At 41.9% G+C, this 25,580-nt stretch overlaps 1 protein-coding gene across 1 annotated transcript in view; it reads right to left on the bottom strand.

Annotated features, from left to right (window-relative positions):
- TRIM37 (tripartite motif containing 37) overlaps positions 1 to 24,818 on the bottom strand; it is a 51,207-nt gene extending 26,389 nt beyond the window's left edge. The window contains exons 1-16 of the mRNA XM_055001610.1: positions 24,531 to 24,818; positions 19,624 to 19,725; positions 19,123 to 19,163; positions 18,162 to 18,278; positions 17,286 to 17,373; positions 14,967 to 15,089; positions 12,944 to 13,067; positions 10,691 to 10,758; positions 9,940 to 10,064; positions 9,156 to 9,206; positions 8,038 to 8,119; positions 6,955 to 7,031; positions 5,061 to 5,240; positions 4,128 to 4,242; positions 3,396 to 3,608; positions 801 to 937 (exon numbers count right to left, since the gene is read on the bottom strand). Coding sequence (XP_054857585.1) covers positions 801 to 937; positions 3,396 to 3,608; positions 4,128 to 4,242; positions 5,061 to 5,240; positions 6,955 to 7,031; positions 8,038 to 8,119; positions 9,156 to 9,206; positions 9,940 to 10,064; positions 10,691 to 10,758; positions 12,944 to 13,067; positions 14,967 to 15,089; positions 17,286 to 17,373; positions 18,162 to 18,278; positions 19,123 to 19,163; positions 19,624 to 19,725; positions 24,531 to 24,551 — 1,664 coding nt within the window. The 5' untranslated portion in view covers positions 24,552 to 24,818. The remainder of the gene's footprint in view (positions 1 to 800; positions 938 to 3,395; positions 3,609 to 4,127; positions 4,243 to 5,060; positions 5,241 to 6,954; positions 7,032 to 8,037; positions 8,120 to 9,155; positions 9,207 to 9,939; positions 10,065 to 10,690; positions 10,759 to 12,943; positions 13,068 to 14,966; positions 15,090 to 17,285; positions 17,374 to 18,161; positions 18,279 to 19,122; positions 19,164 to 19,623; positions 19,726 to 24,530) is intronic.
- Between the last annotated feature and the right edge of the window lie 762 nt (positions 24,819 to 25,580).

Raw genomic sequence — 25,580 nt, 5'->3', positions numbered from 1 at the left:
AATATTATGAGAGGGAGAAAAAGTTCTTTCTGTTCACATTCTTCACACACAGCATACTCTTATAAAACCTCTATCATGTCCTCTGTTCATTTGTTTTTCCCAGAGCTTTCAGACTTTCCTTACCAGAAAGGTACTCCAGCCCCTTAGGCATCTTAGTTACCCTCTTCTAAACTTTTTCCAGCTCTTCTACTTGGGCTTGGTCTACACAAGCAGCAAAATAAGATGGTAAAACCCTGAAGTGGTCAGGCGGACTATACTAAGTCAGGTAAAAGATACTATTTCAAATGCTAACCCAAGAAGGAAAAAACATTCCAGCTAGCAAAAATGCAGCACATCAGAGAGAAAGCCACCATAACTTCCTTCTAGAGGCAAGCAGGGATTTTTTTCCCCAAGTAGGGGAGCATTCAAAAATATGATCCACCCAGCTGCAATGTGAAGCAGTACAGTCCTTTCCAGAATTCATTCTCCTGCACGCAAAGACTAGGCCTCAGACTGCAAGCACCAATGCCACTGAATAAGCGTGTGGATAAAAAACATACTACATAGACCAGATGGAGAGAATTTTTTCACATTGCCTTGGACTCAACACTTTATCTGTGGAACTGTTTAGACTGCAATAGTAACTGGTCCAAAGGCCCCTGATGAGTTCTTCTGCTGAAGCTGAGCAGGTTGGGCTCTGCAAACTGCCTGGAAAATGTAGGGACTTACATTCCTATGAACGTAGCTCCTCATTCCATTACAAAGGACATGGACACCAAAGAGGTGAACCATGAGCAGAAAGGATCATTGCAGTCACTCACATGGTCTCTTCGTCTATATCATTCTCTTCTGTGTTGCTGGTCGCCGTTGAACTGGCGGATGAACTGCTGCCATCTAGGTGGTTCATCTCATCCTCCCCAGCAACATCAACATCCAGGTCTCCATCTGACAGCTCATGCTGTAGTCAAAGGATGCCAAAAAAAAACACCCCACCCTCAAATAATTTACCATGAAAACTTAGCCTTGGTCAGTTGACAAGAATATCTGGAAGTTGCTCCCTTTATTTGGTTAGCAGGGCTATGCAAATGATTTCTTGCTTAGGCTCTACCAGTAGGGGGGAGTCTTCAGTTTTTAGGAAGTGGAATAATGCAGTGGAATAGAACCTGGAATTTAAAAAAAATCTAGTAACTTCTTTAATAGAGAAAGAAAAATGGGAAGATCCAGGACCCAAATTATTCCAAACTATTGGCCATGTATATTGGAGACATTTCTCACACTTGAGTCTAAGCAAGTTAAAACAGAATAAGAACCTGTATGATAAAAAAAAAGCTCTCCAAACCTCTTCTGATTACAGGTTAAAAGGAGAATATAATTAAGCTTTGCATTACACCACTTCACCATAATACTGTCTTAAGATGAACCAAAGTGTCTTCCCAGAGATTATTATGTAGTGGACGTATACAAAAATGTGTCTGAACTGCTATAAATCATTAATAAATGGCTGCCAAATGAGCCCTCAATAATCCTGCCACTAACTTCTGAAAAGCATCATCTAATATGGTAACTTCTCTTACAACATACTTCCAAACCCAGTTATACACTACAGTTGCAGCTTAAGTTGTTCAGTAGATTTACCAAATATAAACGTTTAAGAATGTTTGTATTGCACCTTTTGGCTGAATAAAGCCAGCTGATAAGGTAGTTATCACTATATATAGAAAACAATATCCTGAATAAAAAAGGATAAGACAAAACAAAAGCACACAAAATAAAAACATACCAGCAAAATAAATCAAATAAAACTGGAGCCCCGCCCCCCCGCTGTGAAAACGCCCTGCCCTGCAGGCCAACCCACCCTGACCTCCATCACAGATAGTAAGCAGAGCAAAACACCAGATGATGATCTCAAATCATGAGCATGATGGTATCAGAGGAGGCAATCCTTGAATCATCCTGCTATCAAGACCGGATTTTAAAGATCGATACCAGCATTCGGAGCTGGGCCCACCAGAACAGCTAATGGAGTAGAGGGGTAATAGGGTCACTGTTGCAGAAACGTTGCCAAAGGGTGTATTTCCTCGAATATAGCATGTTACAGTGATCTGCCCTAGATGCTAGTAAGGCATGAGTAACGGCAGCCAGATCGTCTGTGGTCAGGTGCTGCTACTTATACTGCAGGAGTAAAAGATCACGTTAATTTGCATGATAAGTTGCTGCGTCCTGCTATAAACACACTTAATATGGTTTATTTGGGGTCCGATATTAGATTTAGCATCTGAGTTGTGTTAATTTCAGCAGGTTCTTATTTTGTTCCCAGAAAATTTACATGACTATTGCAACACTTACTCTGCAGCCTCTCTCCCCAAAAAACTGAGAGGAAGTTTTAGAGATACTATTAGCTTCAAAGGACTGAGATAGCATCAGTACTACAACTCCCAAGGACTCTTCCTTGACTGAGGCAGAAATAGCAGAGGGGTGAGCTTTCCAGATGGCACCCAATCCCTTTCAGTAGCCAGGCGTACATATTTCTCCCAAACTAATCTTAACACATTGTTCAAAGCACCATCAATCATTGAAACTAGATCTCAAGATTAGATATAGAGCAGGTTATAGGTACAGTTTTCAAATCTCTGACCAGTGTCTGTTTTATCCATTTGACACCTGCAAGACTTGCTACGAACTACTGGGGACATAGATGTATTTGTAACCAAGCTGAATTTAAAGTGCTGGTATCAAACTTTTAAAGCCCACGTGGCTTGGGACCAAGATACTTTAGATTACTTGCATCATATTTGGATCTACCTACCATATCATGTCTTATTGCTGTGGCTGATGACCACAAAATGCCCATCATGTTAGGCAGGGCCTTAGCCTACTAAGGAGACCCTTCTGTTACCATCTAAAAGGAGAATGCTCCCAGCTGTGACACGTGTGTCTTCTTGTCAGAAGTACCCTGAAAACTCCTCTTGCTTCTCTTTGTGTCCAGTTTTGTTTCTGCTCTCAAAAGGACACACAGAGGGCAAGTGGAAGGAGCTTCTCTCCTCAGGGTCAGGTGAAGGCATAAAGCAAGAGACCGCCATGACAGATTATCCAAAAACAAAAGCATCAGTCCAACTCTTGCCATCTTTATTGGCTCAAGGACAGAGTAGTCACATTTCTGATGCTTCTCCATGTGAAAAAAGCCCCCTGAAAATAAAAAGTTGCCACATCCGAAACAGAGTTTATAGTCTAGCTCTTCCCACGCTCTGATAGTTTTTCCACGCACAGGAACTTTTAAGATAGAAGAATTTAAAAACTAATTAACCTCTCACCTCTAGCCTGAAGTGGTCCAGTCCATTCTATTACCTCATTCTGCTGAAAGCATAGAACAGACAAACTTGCCAGGAATGTTGGCAACAAGACATAAGGGTTCTTACATTGTAGTCTTCATAATGTACTTTCTCCTCTTCCTCATCTTTGGCATCTCGGGGACATGCCGTCGCAGCCACAGCCTCAAGACGTACTTCTAAGTTTGGTCCCGACTTTTTGGGTCTCGCTTCTGGGCCATCATCACTCTGTGGGCTGAGATGAACGTCTGGAGGAGACATGCTGTGGGCTTTCTGGGTACGGGACAGCTCAATTGCAAGCCTCTTAAAGTTTTAAACAGAAAAAAGAAAACATGTTAATATACAACAGAGGTGAAGCAGTGCTAAAGCATTAGTAGTTTAATATAATTCTAGAACAAAATTCCCTAATGTGGCTTGTTCAGCATCACACACAAGAACATGCCATGAGAAACTGATTAATCAAAACAATGAAAGGCTCATGTGAGCCCCAACTAAAGAGGAAGATGATCACTGCGCCTCCGCTCACTCTTTGTTGGAGGCAGGTACCTTTGACAATTCTCAGCATAAAACTGAATGATCCAGTGTGCATGAAGTTGTAAAACCTACAGAGTAGGCAGTTACTCGTGTACTTAGGTTTAAGAGTGAAAATGTGATTCTAATTCAGAAGAAAAGTATGCCTCGACTATCAAAAGCGGGGGGGGGGGGGGGAGGGAGAGAAACATTCAGCATGCAAAGACTACCATCTGTGTAGTCAATGGCAGCATTAACCAATATTTTGAACTGCTCTTAAGTTTAGAATCTGCATATTGCTGTGCTGTTTACCTCTTTGAGATTATTTATTTGTTGGACATTGCTTGCCTGAGCGGCTTCAAGCTGAGAAATGTACCAGTGTTGGTCCCGACATTTCTGGAAGAAGGTAGGTGAACGCACCTGGAACCTTTAGAGAAGAGATCATGAAGAATGGAAGAGGGTGGGGAACAGACTTCACAAAACTCAGAAAGCCCCATGAAAGAAGGATCACTATACCTAATACCCGAGTGGATGGTTCTCATGCCAATCACAAAAGCAGCAAAGCCAGGCGACCCATAAACATGATAGGAATCGCTGCTTATTCAAGGGATGCCCCCTTCCCCAAATATGTAGAAAGTTAAAGAACACAAATCCTCGAACTATTATGAATGTGAACAAATACAAAATATTGAAAAAAACTGAAAGTCAGAGCAAGGGGAAATTACACTCTCCATCTATATCTTGTTCTTCTCTAAAACTCACATCTGCAGCTTTAAAAATAAAATCAACCAAAGAGGAAATCAGAGCCCTCTTTACAGAGGCCATTCTGGTTCTGATAGTCTATCACCCTAAGGAGCAGAAAAATATTAACATATATAGCCTTTCCTTATAAGGAGTGCTGGCGTGCATTTAATAGATTCTATGTTTTCATGTATCATTCAGTATTTGAGAGACCATGTTCACCGATGTACAGGCAACAACCACATTTAATTTACAGATTAAACTAAAAGGCAAGTGTATTTAGTTAGGCAAAATCCTTTAAATCATCTGACACATATTGACAATGAAGCTGAATACCTTTAGTAACACTTTCACCGACACAGCACTGCATGAGTACTAGAGGTCAGAACAACTCTCATGGTCCACAAGATGCAGCATAAAGTACCCTTTACTCCAACAAGGCCTACTATAATGCTCCTGCAGCACTAACAGGCTATTTCCCAATGTAGCAACATACTTCTTTACCTTAGTATGACCGTGTCATTCTGCCTGTTCAGGTAGCCTTCATTGGCAAGCAAGTCCAACCGAAAGAACCTGTTGTAACCCCAGCACTCCCCAACTTCAAAGTCGGATGCAAATTCTCGAATGATATTTTTAGCAGGATCATTTGTAGATTGATGGACCATTTCTACACGGTACTCATACCTTTAAAAAAAAAGAACACACACCAGGAGCGGATGGAAGTCAGATCAGCTTACAGTCCAGTTCTCCAGAAATGTGCTTTTCTATGAAGTAGGAAGCATTTTTAGTGAACAGGGGGTTTTTTTTACCATAATTTGAGTATGTTGAATACAAACATTCTGTTCACAAACTGAATTCTGCAATATGACCTAGAAAAGTTGAACTAAATTGTATTCAAATGACAAGATTCAATTAGGATCCAAAAGGTTAGAATTCTCATTCATAGTCTATAACACAGGTTTCTGTCATGTATGCACCCATCCATGCCATTTATGTGTTCTCTGATGCTCTGATCTCATGCCATGTTAATACTGTTCTAAGTTGCACTGCATTCATATAATAAGTTCATACCAAAGTTAGCCTGCCTAAAACCGAAAGTCCCTTGCTTGTTAATGCTTTTCACAGAGATACGTGTTCAGTCTGCTATCTTTAAAAAGTATGCGGTCTGTTGACCTTGCAGCTGCAAAACAAGAATGTAACCATTTCACATGGGAGTGGAAGAGACTTCGATTTCTTTGTAATCTTGCCTAGACAAAGCTATTGTGTTCTCACGTAACTTCTTAGGTTTTCGCGCCTAAATGCAAATTGCTCAAGGGGACGGGGGAGATGATGCTCCCTATATCAATAGTGCTATTGCCTGTGTAATCATTCCTGCCAACTTTCCCATCTATGGACGTACCCATGAACTGAATGGATCTCTAAATAAAAGTCTTTCAACCAATGCACTGGATTGCTTGCTGTGAGGGGCTTGGGGATCTATCTGCCATGGACTGCCGTCCCTAGAACTGACAATTTCACCCTTCACATTCCTAAATTTAATTTTACATTAACCTCATTCTATCAATTGTTGGATTTCTGTAATTTTTACTTTACATCTGCTTAAGATGGGACGGGTGCTATGGCTCTTGGCAAGTGTTTTTCAAAAGTGAGTGAGGTCAGATGGGACTCCAGCCCAGTAGGGCTTCTGATTGGCCACTGGAGTTGTGATTAGCTGTGCTGATTAAAAGGATGATGCTTTGGTGTCAGCAGCCAGCACAGTGTTGGTTATACGCTCTCTCTCTCTCTCTCTGTTCGCTGCACTTGGACTTCTATATATGTGTGCGTGGATATGCCTTCTGTTGCAACTTTTTTGTGACTATGCCCACACCTTGTGTTAAAATTTTAAAAGTGCCCACAGGTTCAAAAAGGTTGCATACTTGACCTAAGGGATATACTCTTCATGCATTTGATGAACTGGACTCTAATGCATAAAGGCTTTTTTTTTTGTAATAAATTAAAATAAAAAATAAACTTTGATAGATTTTTCAGTTGCCATTGAACTCAGGTTTAATTTTGCTGCTACATACTAACATGATTATTAACCTGGAATCATCACTATATCCTGTGGCAGTGAGTTCTGCAAGTTAATACATCATGTGAAAATGTATTTTGAATTGTCAGTCTTAATTCTACTGCCTACTCCTGCCCTTGTTCTAATATTTTAGGAGATAAAAGAGAGTTCTATCCAATTTCTCTACATGCATTATTTTGTAAACCTCTAGCATACCCCCACCCTGTCTGTCAACCTAAACCTGGTATGAAAAACCCTGGCATCCCTCTTCAGCATCCTTTTCAGTTCTGCAATATCCTTACAATTAATGCAGACAGCATAAAAAAAATAGTTAGCAATTGTCCTTACTTGGATGTTTCTGGCAATCCAGCAGACAGCTCAAGAAATACAGACAAATAATAGCCTCGAACAACTCCATTTCCATCCTTTAAAGACAAAAAGTTAACACAAATTAGTTTGCTAGAAAGTGTCCAGCAGCTAGGAAAAGAAGGTCTGACGTATTAGTTTCCCCAAACTGAGAAGACAGCTGAAGTAGATTTTTGCCTGATGCATGGCTGAGGGGAGCTTAAACAGACGGAAAATTCTCTTGCTATCAGGGCTGCTAGGGAGGGATGGACTAGGGGAACAAAATTTTAGGGGCCCAGATTGCCAGGTAAAGTGCTTTGGAGAAAATCATCAGCTATCTTGTATGCCTTCTTCTAAATGTGATGGCAAAAAGGGCAGAGGGAAGCTTTATCTGGAAGCCCACAGTATCTCTCAACTGCCTACTGGCCATCAACTCTCCCACTCATGCTTGGGAGCCATTATCAGTGGACCTCAGAACTATCACCTTAAGGAAACCGCTTGACCACTGAGCCTCTTAAAGCCGCCAGACACTTTATTCTCCAGGTGTATCATGAAAATCCAGCCACAAGCCCCTCACCCACCCACCCACCCACCCTCCTGACTGATTGCTTGGAATTTTTTTTTAATGGAATTTATAGAGTTTCCTTGTAAGCCACTGTTCGATGGCAGAGCACTCCCCTCCCCTGCCATGCAGACAGACTGGACACTAGCAGACCAAGGTATTATAGAACAGATTGTTTTTCAAGGAAAACGAAGCTGCATTCCTGTGGATTCCCTTTTGTTTCCAGTGTTTGAGAGCACTCCTTCCTCCTAAGCTTGAACCCCACCCGAAGGATTCTTTAAAGCAGACATTCCCCAAATCTGAGGCTGTCAAATGTAAATAAAAATCTGATGCCCGTCAGATTCTCATCACGGGAATATCATCCTACATTAAAAACCCGAGCACTTCTTGCATGCCACAGGTCATTAAAAATATAATGCTCATGAATAAAACACTGCAGGTCAGAAAATATTGTAATACACAAGGAGAGGAATTCACAGGTGAAACATTCCATACTTTTTATTGACACCACTGCCAAAACTCACTGGATAAACCTTTAGCCTCCAGCATAGCCCAGAAACTTGAAGGGGTGGACTGTAGACAGGATCAGCTCGCTGGCGCAAAGTGCTATAATCAAAAGAAATATCCAAAGAAGACACGGAAGAAAGGCCTTCGGCACAAAACAGGTGAACAACTTTCAAGAATGACTGCTCCTTAGCACATTATATTTTGAACCTTGAAATTCAAGAACTTCTTCCCCAGAGTTATTCTTCCATCATATACTGTAAAATCACTCCTTTCCATTGGTCAACGCTACCCTGTCCTGTGCTGCTGTGGTCCCCCACATCTCCTTCAAGACCCTCTCATCACCTCTCTCAGAAACATGCCAACAGTAACCATCCCCTCACCCTCCCTACACTTCATCTGCTTTCTCTAAACACCACAATCCTATAAGCGAGTTTCCCCCTGCATTCCATTATATCACCCAGACAAAACCGTAAGACCTTTTGGTATAAGATTCATGTCCCTGAATTCTCCCTGTAGGGGAGTAGTTTGCTATTTGCAAGGAGAGGCATTCTGCATACGCTTAAAAAGCTGGGCAGCTGTTACAGTAAAATGCAGTCCCAGCAAACATATGATACAGAAAACCCTAATTTCAAAGCCTGGCAATGGCTTCCAAAACAGAATTTAGCCTTGTGGGGTCTGTTCACTCCAGACTGAACCAATACCTCTACTCCAGCTGTAAAAATGAGCTGATGATATGAGCCTAACTGGAGGGTCAGGTATGATTCTTCTGATTCTACTCATTTTTTCAAAACAGTGATATAAAGAGTGATAATAGTGGAGGGGGGGGCTTTCTTGTAGACAAATGCACTGCCCATCCCAATTCATTCTGGGATGAAATCCGAGCACTGTCTTTCATTTCTAGGGTTTAGGCCTCCTTCACATTAAGACCCCAGATTATATCTATATAAGAACCTCACACTCACCTAAATCATGTTTCCTTTATTTAAAGTATTTATTAGCTGCCCTTCCTACAAAGAAGCTCAAGGCGGCTTACAATATAAACACAAATATATCAAAACAACAGTTAAAAACAAAGTTAAAACACAGTTGAAAATAAGAGTTAAAATCCAGTCCACATTTAAAAAGCTGTTCCTACCTGAAGTTCTCCAAGACAAAGGTAGTTGAATCATAAGCTGGTACTAACTCACTGCAAGGAGGAAAGCAAGTGATGAGTAAATCCCTAATACAGCAGAATTTCCAGGTATTAATGACACGTGACAGGTGTACAAGTACCATTTTGAACATACAGCACAAATTAAGGGAGGCTTTAAACTTCATCCACAATATTGTTAATGAATGACATTTTTTTAGGTTGCCTGTCCTGTTGGGATAGCAAGATTACTCCAAATCATGCTATCAAACAGAATATAGACGAAGTCAGGATCAGGGAGATACCAAACATGTCCAGTTCAGTGGTGCACTTCTACTTGCATAATGGGGAGAAGAGTGTCACAGCCTGAGGCATGCTCACACATCTCCCCAGATATAATCCTACAAGGAAAAAGAAAAATCTGAGACAGCCTCAAGTCAGGCATACAAAATTAGCACCCCAATTCCATGTGTTACAATTTTTATCCACGTACTTGACCATCTCACCCTGGTGAACTTGGACTGAACAAAAGCCTTTTTTGCTCAGCATATCAACTGACGACCCATAGCAAAAGCAGGGTCTCTTCTGCTCAATTCACATAGGACATGCCCAGGAATGATGTGCACAGATCTGACCCGCAGCCCCCAGTTCTGAGGGACAACAACCACTAAACAGGTTGAACTCTTCAGACATCACATTCTGCTTGTACTAGCTGCAGGACGCCATGCAGGCTGGGACGCTTTTGTAAACCAGCCTTGAAGTTGCCCGTCAGAAGCAACTGTGGCCGTACCTTGTAAAGTCAGGAGGGACGGGAGTAGTGACGAAAGAGGCCATGGGCTTCCTGTGAACTTGTTGGAACATCATCAAGATCTCGGAACTTTTCAGTATCAGTTCACTTTTACTGCAGGAGCGCAGCTGCAACGAAGGAATTGGGGAAACAGACATCAATAATCAAGTCAGGCGACAGTTTAAGCAGTTTCAATATATTAATAATGCTTAGATTCCAGACAAAACAGTAACAGCAAGTATAGGTATAGAGGGCTTGAGATGTCTAGTATTATGACATCTAAACAGTAAGAACTATGGGAGAAGGGGGTTATTTATGGCTTTATTTTGTATTTTTTAAATTGTAATTCATAAGAGATCTTGAGCCATGAGGAAAGGTGGGCTATATTTCATTTAATTAATAAATATAATAAGCATCAATTTCTTAGAAAAGATAGCTAGGCAGATAAAATAGCCCAAACACTGTCCGGTACTCTAGAATATGTGACTACACCTCAGTTTGATGACAGAAGAACACTCAAGTAATAGCCTGACATTCCAGACACACACATGCTAGCTTTTTAAAAATATATAGATATTAATAACTCATTTTAACTCTGAATAGAGAGTTTAACACTGAACACAGTAGCAGATGAGGAGAAAGTTCTCAGAATGTGCATGTAAAACTAATTTCGTACCAATCCAAATTCACATGACAGGGAGAACTGACAGATTCAAGCAGACAAAGCTAGCTTAAAGCCATTTTTTCCCGTTACCTGGTGTTCTACTTCTTGCAGTAGGGACTCTAGAAGTTCTGTTTCTTGGGTGAGTGAAGTCTTCTGCCCTAGTTAAAGAACAAACAGGACATTTCTTCCAACTTAAACTTGATTGAGGTTTTATTTTTTATCCCAACAATATGTAGGAATAATGTGAAATTTACAAGTCTGTGGTTAAACAGGACACTGATCAATTTACCCAACACTGCCTAAGAGTGAGCCAAAGAATTCAGCGAAAATGTTGGGTTGGCTTCATGCAGCTGAGCAGCTGATCAATTAACTCTGAATAACACAAAGAAACAATGGTTCTGAAGTTAAAGTGCATGCTTTGTTATAGAGAAGGTATGCAAGTGTGTGTCATAGAAGGCATCATTGTAGAATAGGCATGCCATCCTGCCAGAGAAAAAAATGGGGAATGCCTCTTTAGTGCTTTTCTGCCATCTGGAGTTATTACATGTACTTGTAGGAACTAGATAAAGTTATTGTAAATGGCCATTGGCCTTTACAAAGCAAAACATATATACAAATTACAACCATAGGTTTTAAAAGAATTCTAAAGTATCAGACAACATTAAAATTATTCAGAACACTAGAAAGCAAAACACAAGACCTGGAGTTACTGTTCAGACTGATGAGATACTGTCTTAGAAACCGCACTTGCTCTTATCTTTCTTGCGGCCAAGGCAAAAAGAGGATACGGCAGCATCTACATCAGATAACATGAATACTAATTTGTCGGAGTCAGAGAGGAAATGTGTGTCATTTAGGGTCTTGGACAGGAATTTATTTCTGGGTTCCAGATGCAAGAGACAAGCCAGGACATGGTGAAGAAGATCCTCTACTGATCTGCTGCATAAACAAATGCATCGCTCCTTTGGTTTTTTGGAGTACTGACCTAAAAGTAACTCAGTTGGCATTGCTTGGAACCTCAGTGATCAACCAAGTAGGAGGCTCTAAGATGGTATTTTTTAATAAGTTGGGGAGACCTTTGACTGGGTAACTGATCAATCAAAATTGTTCCCTGAGGGCTGAAGGAAAATCATCTGGGACTGTCTCGTGGGAAGTAAGAAAGACATTCTGACCTTTCTTTGACCTTGCTTTGCAGCAGTTGTTAACTGATCCACAGTTTTGGGGACCACAGTTCTCTTTGTCAGATGCATCTGGCAGGGAGAGCTGTGGTTATCGAGGGCTTATACTACATAGGAATTGGATGCTTTTACTGCTGCAAACTAACACGGCAAACTGACTCCACACCAAAAGGAGATGTTTACATTTACTAGCAAAGGAATGTTTTGGTTGCCTCCCCGCTAATTGCATCTTGTCCCCTTCTGATATATGTCCCCTTCTCTCCCCTTTCCCTCCTCCTCTTCTGTATTTGACCAGTTTGTATCGTGCATCTGACGAAGAGAACTTGATTCTCGAAAGCTTATGCTACAATAAAATTGGTTAGTCTTAAAGGTGCTACTGGACTCTTTTTGATGTTGGTAACTGAGTTTGCTAAATGAATCATCTATGCTTTGGGGGGGTTTCCATGCTTTTAATATAGCCAGGTGAATGCAAGACCTGATTGAGGGAAGGCCAAGCTGTCCGTAACAGGGCAGCTGGAGTTCCCTTTGGCAGTGCCAAAATTCATCTCAAGAAGAGGTTTTGAATTGTTTCTAGACTGGATAGTGTCTGCATCCAACCCCAAATTTCAAACATGTATTCGTATTAAAAAATAATTTTGCTAAAAAAAAGAATTGCCAAACTGTAAGTGGGGGGCATCAAAGTTTTTTTAAAAAAAATTGTAACTGGTTAGTTGATTAAACATTATAACCCTGAGAACCATGTTTTATTAGATTTTTCATTTGTACCTACCTCCAATTCTAGAACTTAAAGCTGCATATTAGAGCTCTTGAACAGCCTGACAAGTTCAAAGTCTCAGTTCAGCCATGAATTCAATGGGTGGGCTTGCAAGCCACTGTTACTCAGTCCCAACATACAGTTCACAGATAGCAATGCTGACTTATTACATTGTTGCACTAAGGATCACCAAGAAAACATGAGGAGGTCTAAGTACTTAACAGAGCTATACAAACGCATCGTTCACCTATCAAAATTTAGCATCTCTCAGGCCTCAATTTTTTTAAACTCTAACTGCTGCTGTCCCAGAACTTCTCAGGGTTGTCTAAGTTATAGTTCAGTTTTATCACCGAAGGGAATCATCTGATTCTCCAATCTAAAAACCAATAAAAAGCAAAAAAATATGCCTACCCATTAGTGTTATAAGTTTGTTCTTCAGTTGAGTGTCTAATCTCGCAATCATCATCTCCACTGCATTTCTGATTTCCCGAACACGCTCATCTTTTGCACTACGTACAGCTTCTACATTCCTTTCCTGAAAGACAAATGCAGGATTAATTTACTTCTAGCCAGCAATGCCTGTATTCATTTAGACAAGAAATAACTTCAAGGGAAACTCTCAGAATCCCCTATATTGTAACCGCCCTTATTAAAATAAAAGGCATAGTATGACAATAAAATGTTATATGACTTTATTCTCATTTGTTTCGAAAATTTTTGTGCCACCCTCCAGAGAGCCTGCTTGAGGGGACTTACAAAGTAAAGTAATATAGAATGCCATAAATGTTATTCATAGTTAAAAAGTCATTTTAAACCCCACCAAAGCATTAAACAACTTAAAACGAGCCTCAAAACAGTTCAGACTAGAAGCAGACTATAAAAATAGTTGTAAAAGAACAGATCCTTTATTAAAATCGAGTAAAAGGAAACATTTTGGCCTGGCACTTATAACAACAACAACAACATCCGATTTATATACCACCCTTCAGGACAACTTAATGCCCACTCAGAGCAGTTTACAAAGTATGTCATTATTATCCCCACAACAAAATACACTGTGAGGTGGGTGGGGCTGAGAGAGCTCCAGAGAGCCATGACTAGCCCAAGGTCACCCAGCTGGCTTCAAGTGGAGAAGTGTGGAATCAAACCCGGTTCTCCAGATTAGAGTCCTGCGCACTTAACCACTACACTAAATGGGCTCTCCTGTGGCCGAGAACTCTGGCCAAACATAGGCCAGGATCCAGCAGCATCCCCAAGCTATGAACCTCCTCCTTCGAAGGACAGCAACACTCTCCAGGACAGACTGACCTCTCAATCCTCAAACAGCTTTGTGACTGACCAAGAGTATCACAGTCTTGTCTGGACTGAGCTTCAGTTTATTAGCCCACATCAATCCCATCACATGCCCAGGCATCAGTTCAGGATCTCCAGAGATCCTCCAGACTCAGCAGTTAAGGACAAATGAAACTGGGCCTCATTCACAAATTAGTGGTATGTCACTCCAAGTCCCCTAATGGTCTCTCTCAGCAGCTTCAAGTAAATGCTAAACAGCATAGGGGACAAGATGGAACCCTTCAGGACATCACAGCATAAATGGTACAGGGACAATCAACAGGCTCCCAGTACCAGTTTCTGGAGCTGGCCAATCAAATAAGAGTGGCACCACCAAAGTACAGTGCCACCTACTCCCAGCCAAGCCAGGATCTCAAGAAGGATACCATAGCTGAGCGGTTCAAGCAAATCAACACGGAGACACTCCCTCTATGGCTCCCCTGGCAAAGATCAACGGTCGGGGTGACCAGGCAGTTTTCTTCCCAAACTCGGGCCTGAATCCAGACTGCAATAGGTCTAGATCATCTTCTAAACACAGCACAGGCAAGCTCTCATCTAATCTTCACAAAAACATCACTGTCTAGACACAACAATCCTAGCCAGCATACATGATCACATCCCCCAAAGCGCCCTCTGGTGACATTAAAAAAAAGGTACTATAAGCGGAACACTTTGCTGCTCATAACAGTTCGTAAGATTTTCTTTCTTTCAGGCTCAGCTGTAATGAGATCTTCAAAGCAAAGCTGTCCATTACAGGCATAATAAGACCCTGTTTTTGACCAATACTTTAGTTCCAGTACTGACGTGTAATGCTGATATTCTCATGTTACAGTACAAATTGAAGGCTCCAGATAGACAGAAACAACTGGGGAATTTTCCTGACCACAATCAAATTGCAGGGTACTGAACAAGTCAATTTCTCCATCCTCCTGTACTTCCCACAGCATACCTAGCTAGTTCCAACCCCACAACTGACCCCATGGAGTATGACAAAATCCACGCAGGATCAATGGATGGCAATTTTACTACTCCATTAACAGGTACCCAACCACCAAGTTTACTATGCGGAATGAAGATGTATGGGAAAGGGCTGGCCCCTTACCACTTCTTGCTCCAAACTGATTAGCTCCATGAGTCTCCGGCGAAGCTTAGCCACTTCTTCATTCACTTTTGTGACATGTTGTTCATAAATTTCAGCTAATGGCTTAAATGTATGCCCCCCATGCTATAAGAAAGAAATATTAATTATAATTAAAGGAAGCCACAGCCTCCAGTTTGCAAGATCTGAGCAATTCTGTTAATGATAGGACATTTAGAAGGTCTTTCATTAATAGGGTTGCCAAAGGCCAGAGGCGATTTGACGGCACATAGCAAACATTCATCACATCAGTCCTAAATAGGACCCTTCTTTTTGCCTCACTTCACAGAGAATAGTATTCTGAACACAACCCATGTCTGATGCATTAGTATTCTTTCAGTCTCTTTCAGGCAGAAAGTGATTCAGAGTCCAACACTTGCCAAAACCAAGATTCACAGTGCAGTTCTTTAGCTAATTAAGAGAAACTGGCTGAACACTCAGAACATGTAGATATTTAGAACTCTCATCCAGTAAAAGGGCCAAATTAAATATCCCAGGCATGCTTATGAATGTGGGAAGCCTAATTTACAGGCTTAAAAGACTTTTTCCCTTATCAAAGCAGAGCTTGCTCCATCAAGAATAAATATTTTTCATAAAAGCACCAACTTAAAAGCATAGGAATGTTTAACCAACGAAGGGGTTAAAAGCTACTAACTGCAACTATTACTAATATTATAATAGACTATTATTAAAATTAAAAAGTTACGATATAGCGGGATAGGATATTTCAGCCTGACCATTTCCACCCTGAATTCTCACTGTCACGGTTGTTAAAAGGTTTGCGAATCCAAAATTTACAAGAGCTACAAAGCATGCAAGTTTGATACCCTCTACTTTTGAGAGTCAAAGAGCTCTGTCCTAATTTAAATACATTCTTACTAATGTACCAAACTGCCTTCAAGCCTTGAAACATTTTCTTTGGGTCAAGGAGCCAGGCCAAAAATTTAGGAACCAGACTCATTTCTCAGTCTTCAGATTTCGTATTTTAATGATAGTATTTTCTAATTATTTCTACCACAAAGTCTAATCCTTAATTCTGCACTGTTCTTGGAATTTTATTAAAGCTATGGCAAGAGCATTGTAGTACACAAACAAATATCTCTCATGATAACAAAAAGCTAACCTTTAACCCAGTGCTTCCCAATCAAGGTTCTGCAATAATTTAGCAGTAAGTGAATTGTGATTCCTGCCATCAACTTTTCTGGCCTGTAATATTAATAATAGTTGTAGTAGTTAGTAGCCTTTAACCACTTTGTTGGTTAAACATTCCTATGCTTTTAAGTTGCTGCTTTTATGCTGCTTTTTTCTGGCCTGTAAATATTTTCATAGGTGGGATTTGAAAAATTAATTTAGGGGTATCTCCACAGGAAAAAAAGTTCGGAAATGCTGCTCTAAACCAAACCTACCCCCCCAAATCTCCCATACTTCCATTATTATTTAAATAGTTCCATTTAATTGAATATTGGAGCCAGTATAGAAAGCAACTGGTTAAGAAATGAATGCTTCTAACACCACTGAATAGCGTAAAGTTAATATGCAACAAACTATATTCTCATATGAAATAAATGTTGTGCTTCTTAGAATCACGGAGACATAAGACAATAAAATCACAGGTGCAAATACTATGCGCCATAATGGAATTTCTAGGTGCCATGGCAAACCGGCACTTGGGATTTGTCACGTGTTGCCTTAGATGAAATCAGACATTGGTCCATGTAGCTCAGTACTGTCTGTTTTGACCAGCAAGAGTTCTCCTGTACAGAGAAAGGCTAACACTTGCTACCCCAAATCCTTTAAACTGAATGTGCCAAAGACTGAACCCTGGGCCTTCTGAATGCAAAGCAGACACTCTGCCAGTGAGCCACAGAGTTTAAAGGGTACACACAATTCATATATGAAATTTAGCAGGAAAGAATCAAGTTCTTTAGAATAGAAAACATTAAGTTTCAAATATTTTGGGCTCGGGTGCTCTTCATCAGGAGACATAAAAACTATAATGTGGAAAATTTAGGCTTCCAGAGGAGTATAGGGTTCAGCCAGAAGAAGGATAGCTTAGTTCCTTTTAAGGAAACCAAATCAGGTTCTTCTGAAATTGTAGTATCAAACGTCCTTCACTAAAGGTGCCCCTGACCGAATCATGAGCCTACACCACAAAGATTAATTTCAATAAGTAGCAGTTGCAGAACTGTTTTTACAGACAGAATTACAGAATTGGCAGTGTGGAATCATTAAAAATTGAAATAAACACTGTTCCTCACTTACACACAGGCCTTCTATACTCACCATTCCTCCCCAGAGAGCGCATTGGTGGCAAATGCATTTCTTACATGTCCAACAAAACACACTCAGTTTCTCGTGATGATTTTCACATCTTTAAAGCAGGAAAGGGATTAAATTTTTTTAAGCTGTCTTTGCAAACTCTGTGTTTTTCAAATTATTTTTAAAGTTTAGAGCTACCACAAAGAAGCTTGTTTCTATTAGACACTGATAGTCAGTCAGGTTTACATGTATTTCCGATTTGCTAAATTACAAACAGGAGTTACACTAGATTATTCATATAGGCATGAAGAGGAAAAATAGATTCTTCAGATTCCAGCATTATTCCTATATTTTGTTTTTGGTATTTTTCATTTGTACTCAGTTCTCCATACCTTAGAGGCCATTTTCCTTCCTATACTGCGTTCCTGTTCCTCCTCCAAACCTAGATTAAATACTGCCCGCAAGGAAATTAAGAGGAGCAGTTATCAAGACTCTTAAAAAATGTTCATCCTGAGAAAGCTAATACAAGAGTATTGAGAGGGCGGACACACCAACATCGTTCCTTTCGTCATCCAGGAACCTCAACATAAAGCATATGAACCAACATCAATAGGGTCAGTAGAGCAGAAGCAGCTGCGAGAGCACTGGGCCGCAACTTTCACCAACAAAGAAAGCAACAGAAAGCTCACTGGGCAGCTTTCAAACGACTGCATTGTACTAACTAAGGGTCTAAACTACCCAGGAACTCATGTATCAATATAATTAATGCAATTATTGATCCAGCCCCAGCATCACAGCTACTCTTGCCCAAACAGAATATTTAAAGATCTTAAATTTGTTCCCCAACCGAAGCAGTCTTTGGGCAGAACTTTTGAAAACCCTTCATTTACTACCACGTACTTGTCCTTTTCATTTTCTTCCTGCTTGTTGAGATTGCATAGCTGAAGCGTGTCAAGCTGCTGGGTAACTTCCTCAGCCCAGCGACAGTTGACAAGCTCCCGCAGCTGGAGTGGAGCCCTGCAAATGAGATTAAAAGAAGTCAGCCTCGAGGCAATTCTGGCTCTTTAGAAAACATTTTAGCAAATGTCACCTATAATCCCATGTAACATCAACAACTTCTAAAACTCCACTCTAACACAAGTGCACATCAACTTGCCTAATGTGGCCTTTGGGATGGGGCATGCTTGGTATTTGATGGATCCGTTTAATAAAGCATTACATGGGGAAGAGGGAATGGAAGCCATTGGTGAAGTAAAAATAAGAGAAAGATCAGACTGGAATTTGCTTCCTAGCTTCACATGCACACATCCACAGAAACTATTCTGTTTTTGACCAATATTGTAGTTTCAGTATCAATGTAATGCTGATGCTGCTATTCTCGTGTTATGAGATAAGCTCAGGGTTACAAATAATTTTGTACTTACTTAGGGAAGTTCTCACCCTGGCATAATTTTGGGGATTAAAAGGCAAAAATTTCTTGCAGGAAAGTCCAGCCTCCCCCCCACCTGCCCCCACTTTTTGCATCTCTCTATAAAGCATATAAATTTAGGAGTGACCAGGGCACTAAATACAAGGAAGGGGCAAGGAGCATAGGAGAGAACCTCTATAACCTTTGGGGAAAAAACAATCCTACCTTAACTAAGGGCAACAACATCTTAAATTTTAACCACACTTGACTGAAGTTTGGTAGGGAGCACAAAACATCATTTCACAGACCTGACCCTGCCTGCAAGCTATCAATCATTCCCTTCCCTTAGTACAACAAATACTACCATATAAAATAAAGTATTTATCACAAGCGCTATATCACTGTACATACATCACGTAAGAGAAACCTTACCAACAGTAAGAAATAGCTTACCGACAGTGAGGGCATTGGGCTCTTTGTTCTGTCAGCCAACGCTGTCAAACAAATATACACGCAGTTTGTAAGATACAGAAGTATACAAATATCAGATAATGTCAGAGATCTCTGTGTATATTCTTAAGAACAGAACACACATACACAGGTTTTTATTTTGTTCAGAAAAGAAATACCCAAGTTATTGAGGTCTTGGGAGATAGATAGCTTAGTGGATTACACTACAGCTAACTGGGCAAGGAAATTTTCTGTCATTCCATCCTCCTCCCACATACACCTTTTAGGCCACAAATGATCAATGCAGGCCAATGTGTAAATTAAACAATGTGGGCTAATAACATGAATACTCTTCAGATATTTAGTACAATTGTTCTTAGATGCAGTAGTAACATAAAGGACTAGTAGAGAACAATAAAGATTGGTAGCAAATGAGAAAATATTCTGTTCTTTATTTAATCCATTCATATATAGAAGCTGGAAACACACCCCAATCCTGCTTACCCGAATGCAACTGAAACAACACAGCTTTGAACAATGTGGACACAGGCGGGCATCCCGTAATTTCTCCATACAAATGAAACATCGGAACACTTCAGCAATACTCTGCCAAAAGAAAAAAAAGACCAAATAAATTCCAATCAAGGATAAGACAAAAGAAATGCATTAATTCTATAAATTCATCCCCGAACATATAAATATACACCCCAACCTGTTCCTAAAATAGGGACTGTTAAAAATCATTTAAATATAAGGACTACCAACAGGGATTTATTTGTTTAAACCTCTGCTGAAACTTTTCACCCATCCCAAATTTATAGTTCCATACTTGTGCCCAGTAATCAGAGCGTAACGATAAACAGCTACCTTCCTTATCTATCATCCGAATCAAAGATAAAGCAAAGAGATGCCTACATCATCCACAAAAGTAGAGCAGTACCCACAAATTGGCATCAGAAACATCTCCCACATAGCTTTATCTGTGATTGTTCTTGAAGGAAGGCTTTTTAGAAATCTTCCCTGGGCTGTGGAATATATCCTACTTTTTCACCTAAGTTCAAAGAGCAAGTATTGAACTTCTTCTAATTCTTTCCGTTCTTATTTTAAATGTATATGCCACTTTTCCTCTAATCAAGGCCATTCAGAACAAAGAAACAAAATACATTCATTCAGAATACGATAAAAATTAAAGGCATAAGCAAAAATTAAGCTTCTTCAGAAATCTTCCCCCAAAGGACATGTCCATTAGGAGATACATGTTGTCCTATCACACAGACAGAAAGTCCAAATCTCCACGCTAGGAGAACGTCCATCTCCCCTGGTCACTTAAAATATCAAAATATGGGATCATATGCCATTCATACTCTTCTCTCAGCATCTCTGTGATATGCTTAATACAACCTCTTCTTTAAAGAAAATTTCAAACAGAAAAAAGTCACATGGGATACAACAATACTACAAAAACAGGGATGGTTAAATATTTTTCCCTCGCATTCTTCATTCAACCAACCCACACAGTACAGATACAAACCAAATACATTATCCACTGTGATAAGTAGTAGCAAACTTTTAGAGAAAGAGGCAATCTACCCATAACTGATGCCTTCCAAAATATTTTAGATCCAATCTTCCACATTTGAATGAAAAACAGTGCCACAACCTCCACCTTTCACACAATCAATTGTGTATCATAGAACCCAACATACCCAGGCACAGTAGCACTCAATCCAACATTTACAATTACAGAAGCAGGAGTTCAAATTTCATGACAACACAAAAACCTTCAAGTAGGGGAACAGTTGATGTGCCACTCCTGCATCATATAATGCACCTGTTCCCCTCTCCCCCAAGAATCGTGACATAAGGTAAGCCTAATCCATCACCACAAGAAACATGGAAGTCTCAGTACTTTTTTTCTAGTGGGAAACAGCAGTACTACACACTAAACCAAAAAACAACTCAGAATTCAATTGTCATCACCAGCCTCTAATTTAATTTAATTTAATTTAATTTATTATATTTATATTTCGCCCTCCCCGCTTTCGCAGGCTCAGGGCGGATAACAAATACAAACATGTTTAAAAACATTTAAAAACATTAAATAATACATTTAAAAACATTTAAAAACATTAAATATAACAATTCATGCTGCACAGTGGTTCATACATGCCTCTGTGTTTGCATAGGGGTGATGGTTTAACCCCCCCTTCACGGGGGGGGGGGGCGGGCACTGCCCGGCGTTAGCCATATGCCTGGCGGAATAGCTCTGTCTTACAGGCCCGGCAAAATGCAAGCAAATCCTGCCAGGCCCTTGTCTCGCAAGACAGAGCATTCCACCAGGTCGGGGCCAGGACTGAAAAGGCCCTGGCCCTGGTCGACGCTAGGCGGGCCTTCCTAGGGCCAGGGACACTTAAAAGATGTTTTCCGCCAGAGCGGAGAGTCCTCCGGGGCTCATATGGTGAGAGACGGTCCCTCAGATACGTCGGTCCCAGTCCGCGTAGGGCTTTGTAGGTTAACACCAAAACCTTGAACCTGATTCGGTACTCCACTGGCAGCCAATGCAGCTGGCGTAGCACCGGTGTAATATGCTCCCACACCGGTGCTCCAGCAATGACCCGCGCTGCTGCATTCTGTACCAGCTGTAACCGCCGGATCAGGCCCATGGGAAGCCCAGCGTAGAGCGCGTTACAGTAATCCAACCTAGAGGTGACCATTGCTTGGACCACTGTAGTCATGTCACGGGGAGACAAATAAGAGGCAAGCTGCCTGGCCTGCCGAAGATAATAAAAGGAAGACCTGGCAACTGCAGTGATCTGGTCCTCCATCTTCAAGGAGGAATCCAGAATCACCCCCAGGCTCCTAACCCTCGGGGCCAGTGTAAGTGCTGCCCCATCAAGTGTAGGAAGCCGAGGTCCCAAAGCCATCTCCCCACGACCCACATACAGGACCTCCGTCTTCATGGGATTAAATTTCAGCCGACTTTGTCTCAACCAACCAGCCACAGCCTCAAAAGCACGCTCCAGGGCATCAGGGGCCGATCCAGGCTGCCCGTCCAACAACAGATAAAGCTGGGTGTCATCCGCGTATTGGTGACACCCAAGCCCGAAACTCCGCACCAGCTGGGCGAGGGGGCGCATATAGATATTAAATAATAATGGAGAGAGTATCGCTCCCTGTGGCACACCACAAACCAGTGGCCTACAAGATGACACCCTCTCCCCGAGCGCCACCCTCTGTCCCCGATCATGGAGAAAGGAGACCAGCCACTGCAGTGCTGTCCCCTGAATCCCCACATTGGCAAGGCGGTGGGTCAAAAGCTCATGATCGACCGTATCAAACGCTGCTGACAGATCCAGCAAAATCAGCAGTGCTGATCCGCCCTGATCCAGATGTCTGCCGAGATCGTCTGTGAGGGCGACCAACAATGTCTCGACCCCATTTCCCGGGCGGAAACCAGACTGGAAGGGGTCTAGGGCTGAGGTCTCCTTCAGGAAATTCTGCAGTTGCTTCTCTGCCGCCCGCTCAATCACCTTCCCCAAAAACGGAAGGTTGGAAACTGGTCGGTAATTGAGCAGGCCAGCAGGATCTAATGATGATTTCTTCAGAAGAGGCCGTACCACAGCTTCCTTCAGCGCCTAAGGCAAAGTCTGCCAGCCTTCATACAAAGGAGGAGATCAGACACCAGTTGGTGTAGATGTTTAATGTCCAACCTATACACACTGGCAGCAAGTTGAATAGGTCAAGTCAGAAAGATACCACCCAAAGCTGCTGATGCCATCTCTACACCCAGCACTGCCACTTCCCTCCTCCTGAACATATGTGCGTACATATGTGCAGAACAGTACCTAGATAGTAGGAAAGTAACTTTGGCAGGGAGGGGAGGTTGGCATCGCTGCATTTGGGTCATAATGCAATTTGCATAAAATACTTTTCAAGCAGCCATCTCTGAGTTCCCATTCTACCGAGGAACCCAGAAACCCAGACCAATGTACAGTGCAGCCACTTTCAAAAAGTACATAACACTGCCTCTTTCATCATGCAGGTAGCAACAGACACAGGCGGATTCTGAGGCTAGTGCACAAGAATCATTACACCATTGCACTGGCCTTGACAAATTTTCTTTGGCTCTAGGAGCCAGCCCCAAAATTTAGGAGCCAGACTGATTTTTCAGCTTTCCTTGTCTTGTATTTTTAATGATTAAACTTTCTAATGAATGGTACCACAAAACCCAATCCTAAATTCTTCAGTTTCTCATAATTTGATTAAAGGTATAACAAAAGTACTGTATTATATAAGTAAATATGATGTAACCCTGGTTATCATCAGCACAACAAAAAGCTAACCTCTAGCTTTAACCTCACTCCTCCCCGATTTCTGATAATTGTATTATTGCTTTTTAAAAGCTCCATTTAGTTGAATAGTGGAAGCAATACAGAAAGAAACAATTTAAGTAATGAATTCATATACTATCACAAATTGGTGCAGAGTTAACAAATAAATGACAAAAATTTCACACACATGCATTTTAGTTCATACAACAAAATATTCTGAAGTGAAATTATAAACAGGCTTCATATTTCCACATAGGATTGCTCAGAGACATTACAATAAAATCACCGCTGAAAATACTAGGCACCACAGAAATTTCTAGGCACCATGGCCTCCTAGCACCAAGGATTTGTTGAGCCCTGCCACAGCAACCTCCAGTCCCAGTCCAACAGGATATTTTATTCACCCATCCTTATTCTCAGACCTTATTCTCTCCATTGTCCCAAATTATCTCCTGGTTGCCATGTCATAGGAGTGACATACTGAACTATTGCAACTGGAAGTATAGTGCCTACAAAGAACAGGGGCACCACCCCACCAAGGAACCTGGGTTATACTGTCCATGAGCCCAAGCCCAGGAGGAAGCAAGCACTGGAGCCATCATGCAGGAAGCCTGCCAATGACACACTGCCCCATAAGGAAGTCTCAGTGGGGCCTGAGCCCTGCCCCTCCACCCCAGTTTACACCCACGGAGGCAAAGAGAGAGCCCAGGTATCTTGGCACAACAGGCACTAACTGCCTTTCCTTCCCCCAGGAGCTGCCTCTCCAAAGAAGCCCCTGCTCCCAACCCCAATTCAAGAAAGGATGGGAGGACAGAGCCCGAGGACGGGACCCAGGAGTCCTGCACCATGGCAACCCAGCACTGAGCCTTGCCCCTCCCTCCCGCATTGGAGGGGGGGAGGATCTTATTCTTGCCAGTTTGGAGAAGGGGCATGCAAAAAAACGAAACTGACAGCCACCCAGCGACCACCCAGAAGACCCAACACCATCTCTCCCTCTCCCCCCCCCGGTCACATCTCGCCTCGGAAGGTCAGAATAAGTCCCCCCCGCCCCCGGGCCTAACCCATCACCCTCCCCTTTACCTCAACACTCTGCTCGTCCATGTCTCCAACGCCTCCGTGTGCGGGGAGGCCTTTCAGCGCCCCCTCCGCCCCACCAAAGAACCTCTGAGGAGGAAACGGCTATGGGGGGGGGGATTTTTCAAAGAGCGGCAGAATTAAAGTGCACCCCCTCCGCAATAGCCCAACTGTCAGGCAGGCACCGGCGACGCTTTTTTTTTCCTCCTGAGGTAAAATATGTACGGTGAAACCAAATGAACGCGAGGGGCTATTCACGACCTCGCCTCCTCACGGCTACGGGGGTAAGGGGGAGCTCGGCCACCCGCCTCTCGCCTACTGCGCCTGCGCCCCATGCCAATCGGCGAGGGCTAGCCCAATGCGAAGGCGCATGCGCCACTCGCGAGGACCTGGTTAGCGCTTTCGGCGCCTTTCTGCAGGTGTTTAAAAAAAAAGGGAGAGGCTTGCGGCGCGCATGCTCCGTGCCGGTACCATGCTGTATTTATGACGGGGACGGAGTGTTATCTATGTTATTGTTGGGAAAGGATGCATGTTCGTGTAGGCGCATTATTACTGTTTTTTTAATGTACAGAAGATGTACATTACAGAAGATGCTCGGACTCTCCCATTGAAAAGGATAGTGAGCAGATACTAGGAAAGGCCTGTCTCTGCAAAGCCACTGCAAGATTCGCTAGCAAAGGTCTGTAATCAGGCTTTCAGGAATCCTAATAATATATTCCTTTAAGTCACTCCAAAAGGTGTGTTACATGAAATGTAACAATGTAAATGAAAACTTGACAATTGTAAATCAGCCTTTAATGGGCATTGCATCTATTCACACACACATCTGATACCATTAGATTTATTTTAGTTTAGATTATACTCCAACTTTCTGGCCAGAGGTGACCTAAAGTGGCTCACATCACTCTCCTCCTCTTCCCGTTTTCCCCTCACAACAACCCTGTGAGGTATGTTAGGCTGAGTGCTTTTTTCTATTTTTTTTCTAAAGAGGTGCCAGTACTCATGATGTTCACCCTCTTGGGGGGGCCAAACCTACCAGTTGAGAGGCGCCAGTGT

Source organism: Eublepharis macularius, chromosome 17, assembly GCF_028583425.1.
Source record: "Eublepharis macularius isolate TG4126 chromosome 17, MPM_Emac_v1.0, whole genome shotgun sequence".
Classification (NCBI taxonomy): Eukaryota; Metazoa; Chordata; class Lepidosauria; order Squamata; family Eublepharidae; genus Eublepharis; species Eublepharis macularius.
This window is presented reverse-complemented; position numbering and strand designations above follow the sequence as displayed.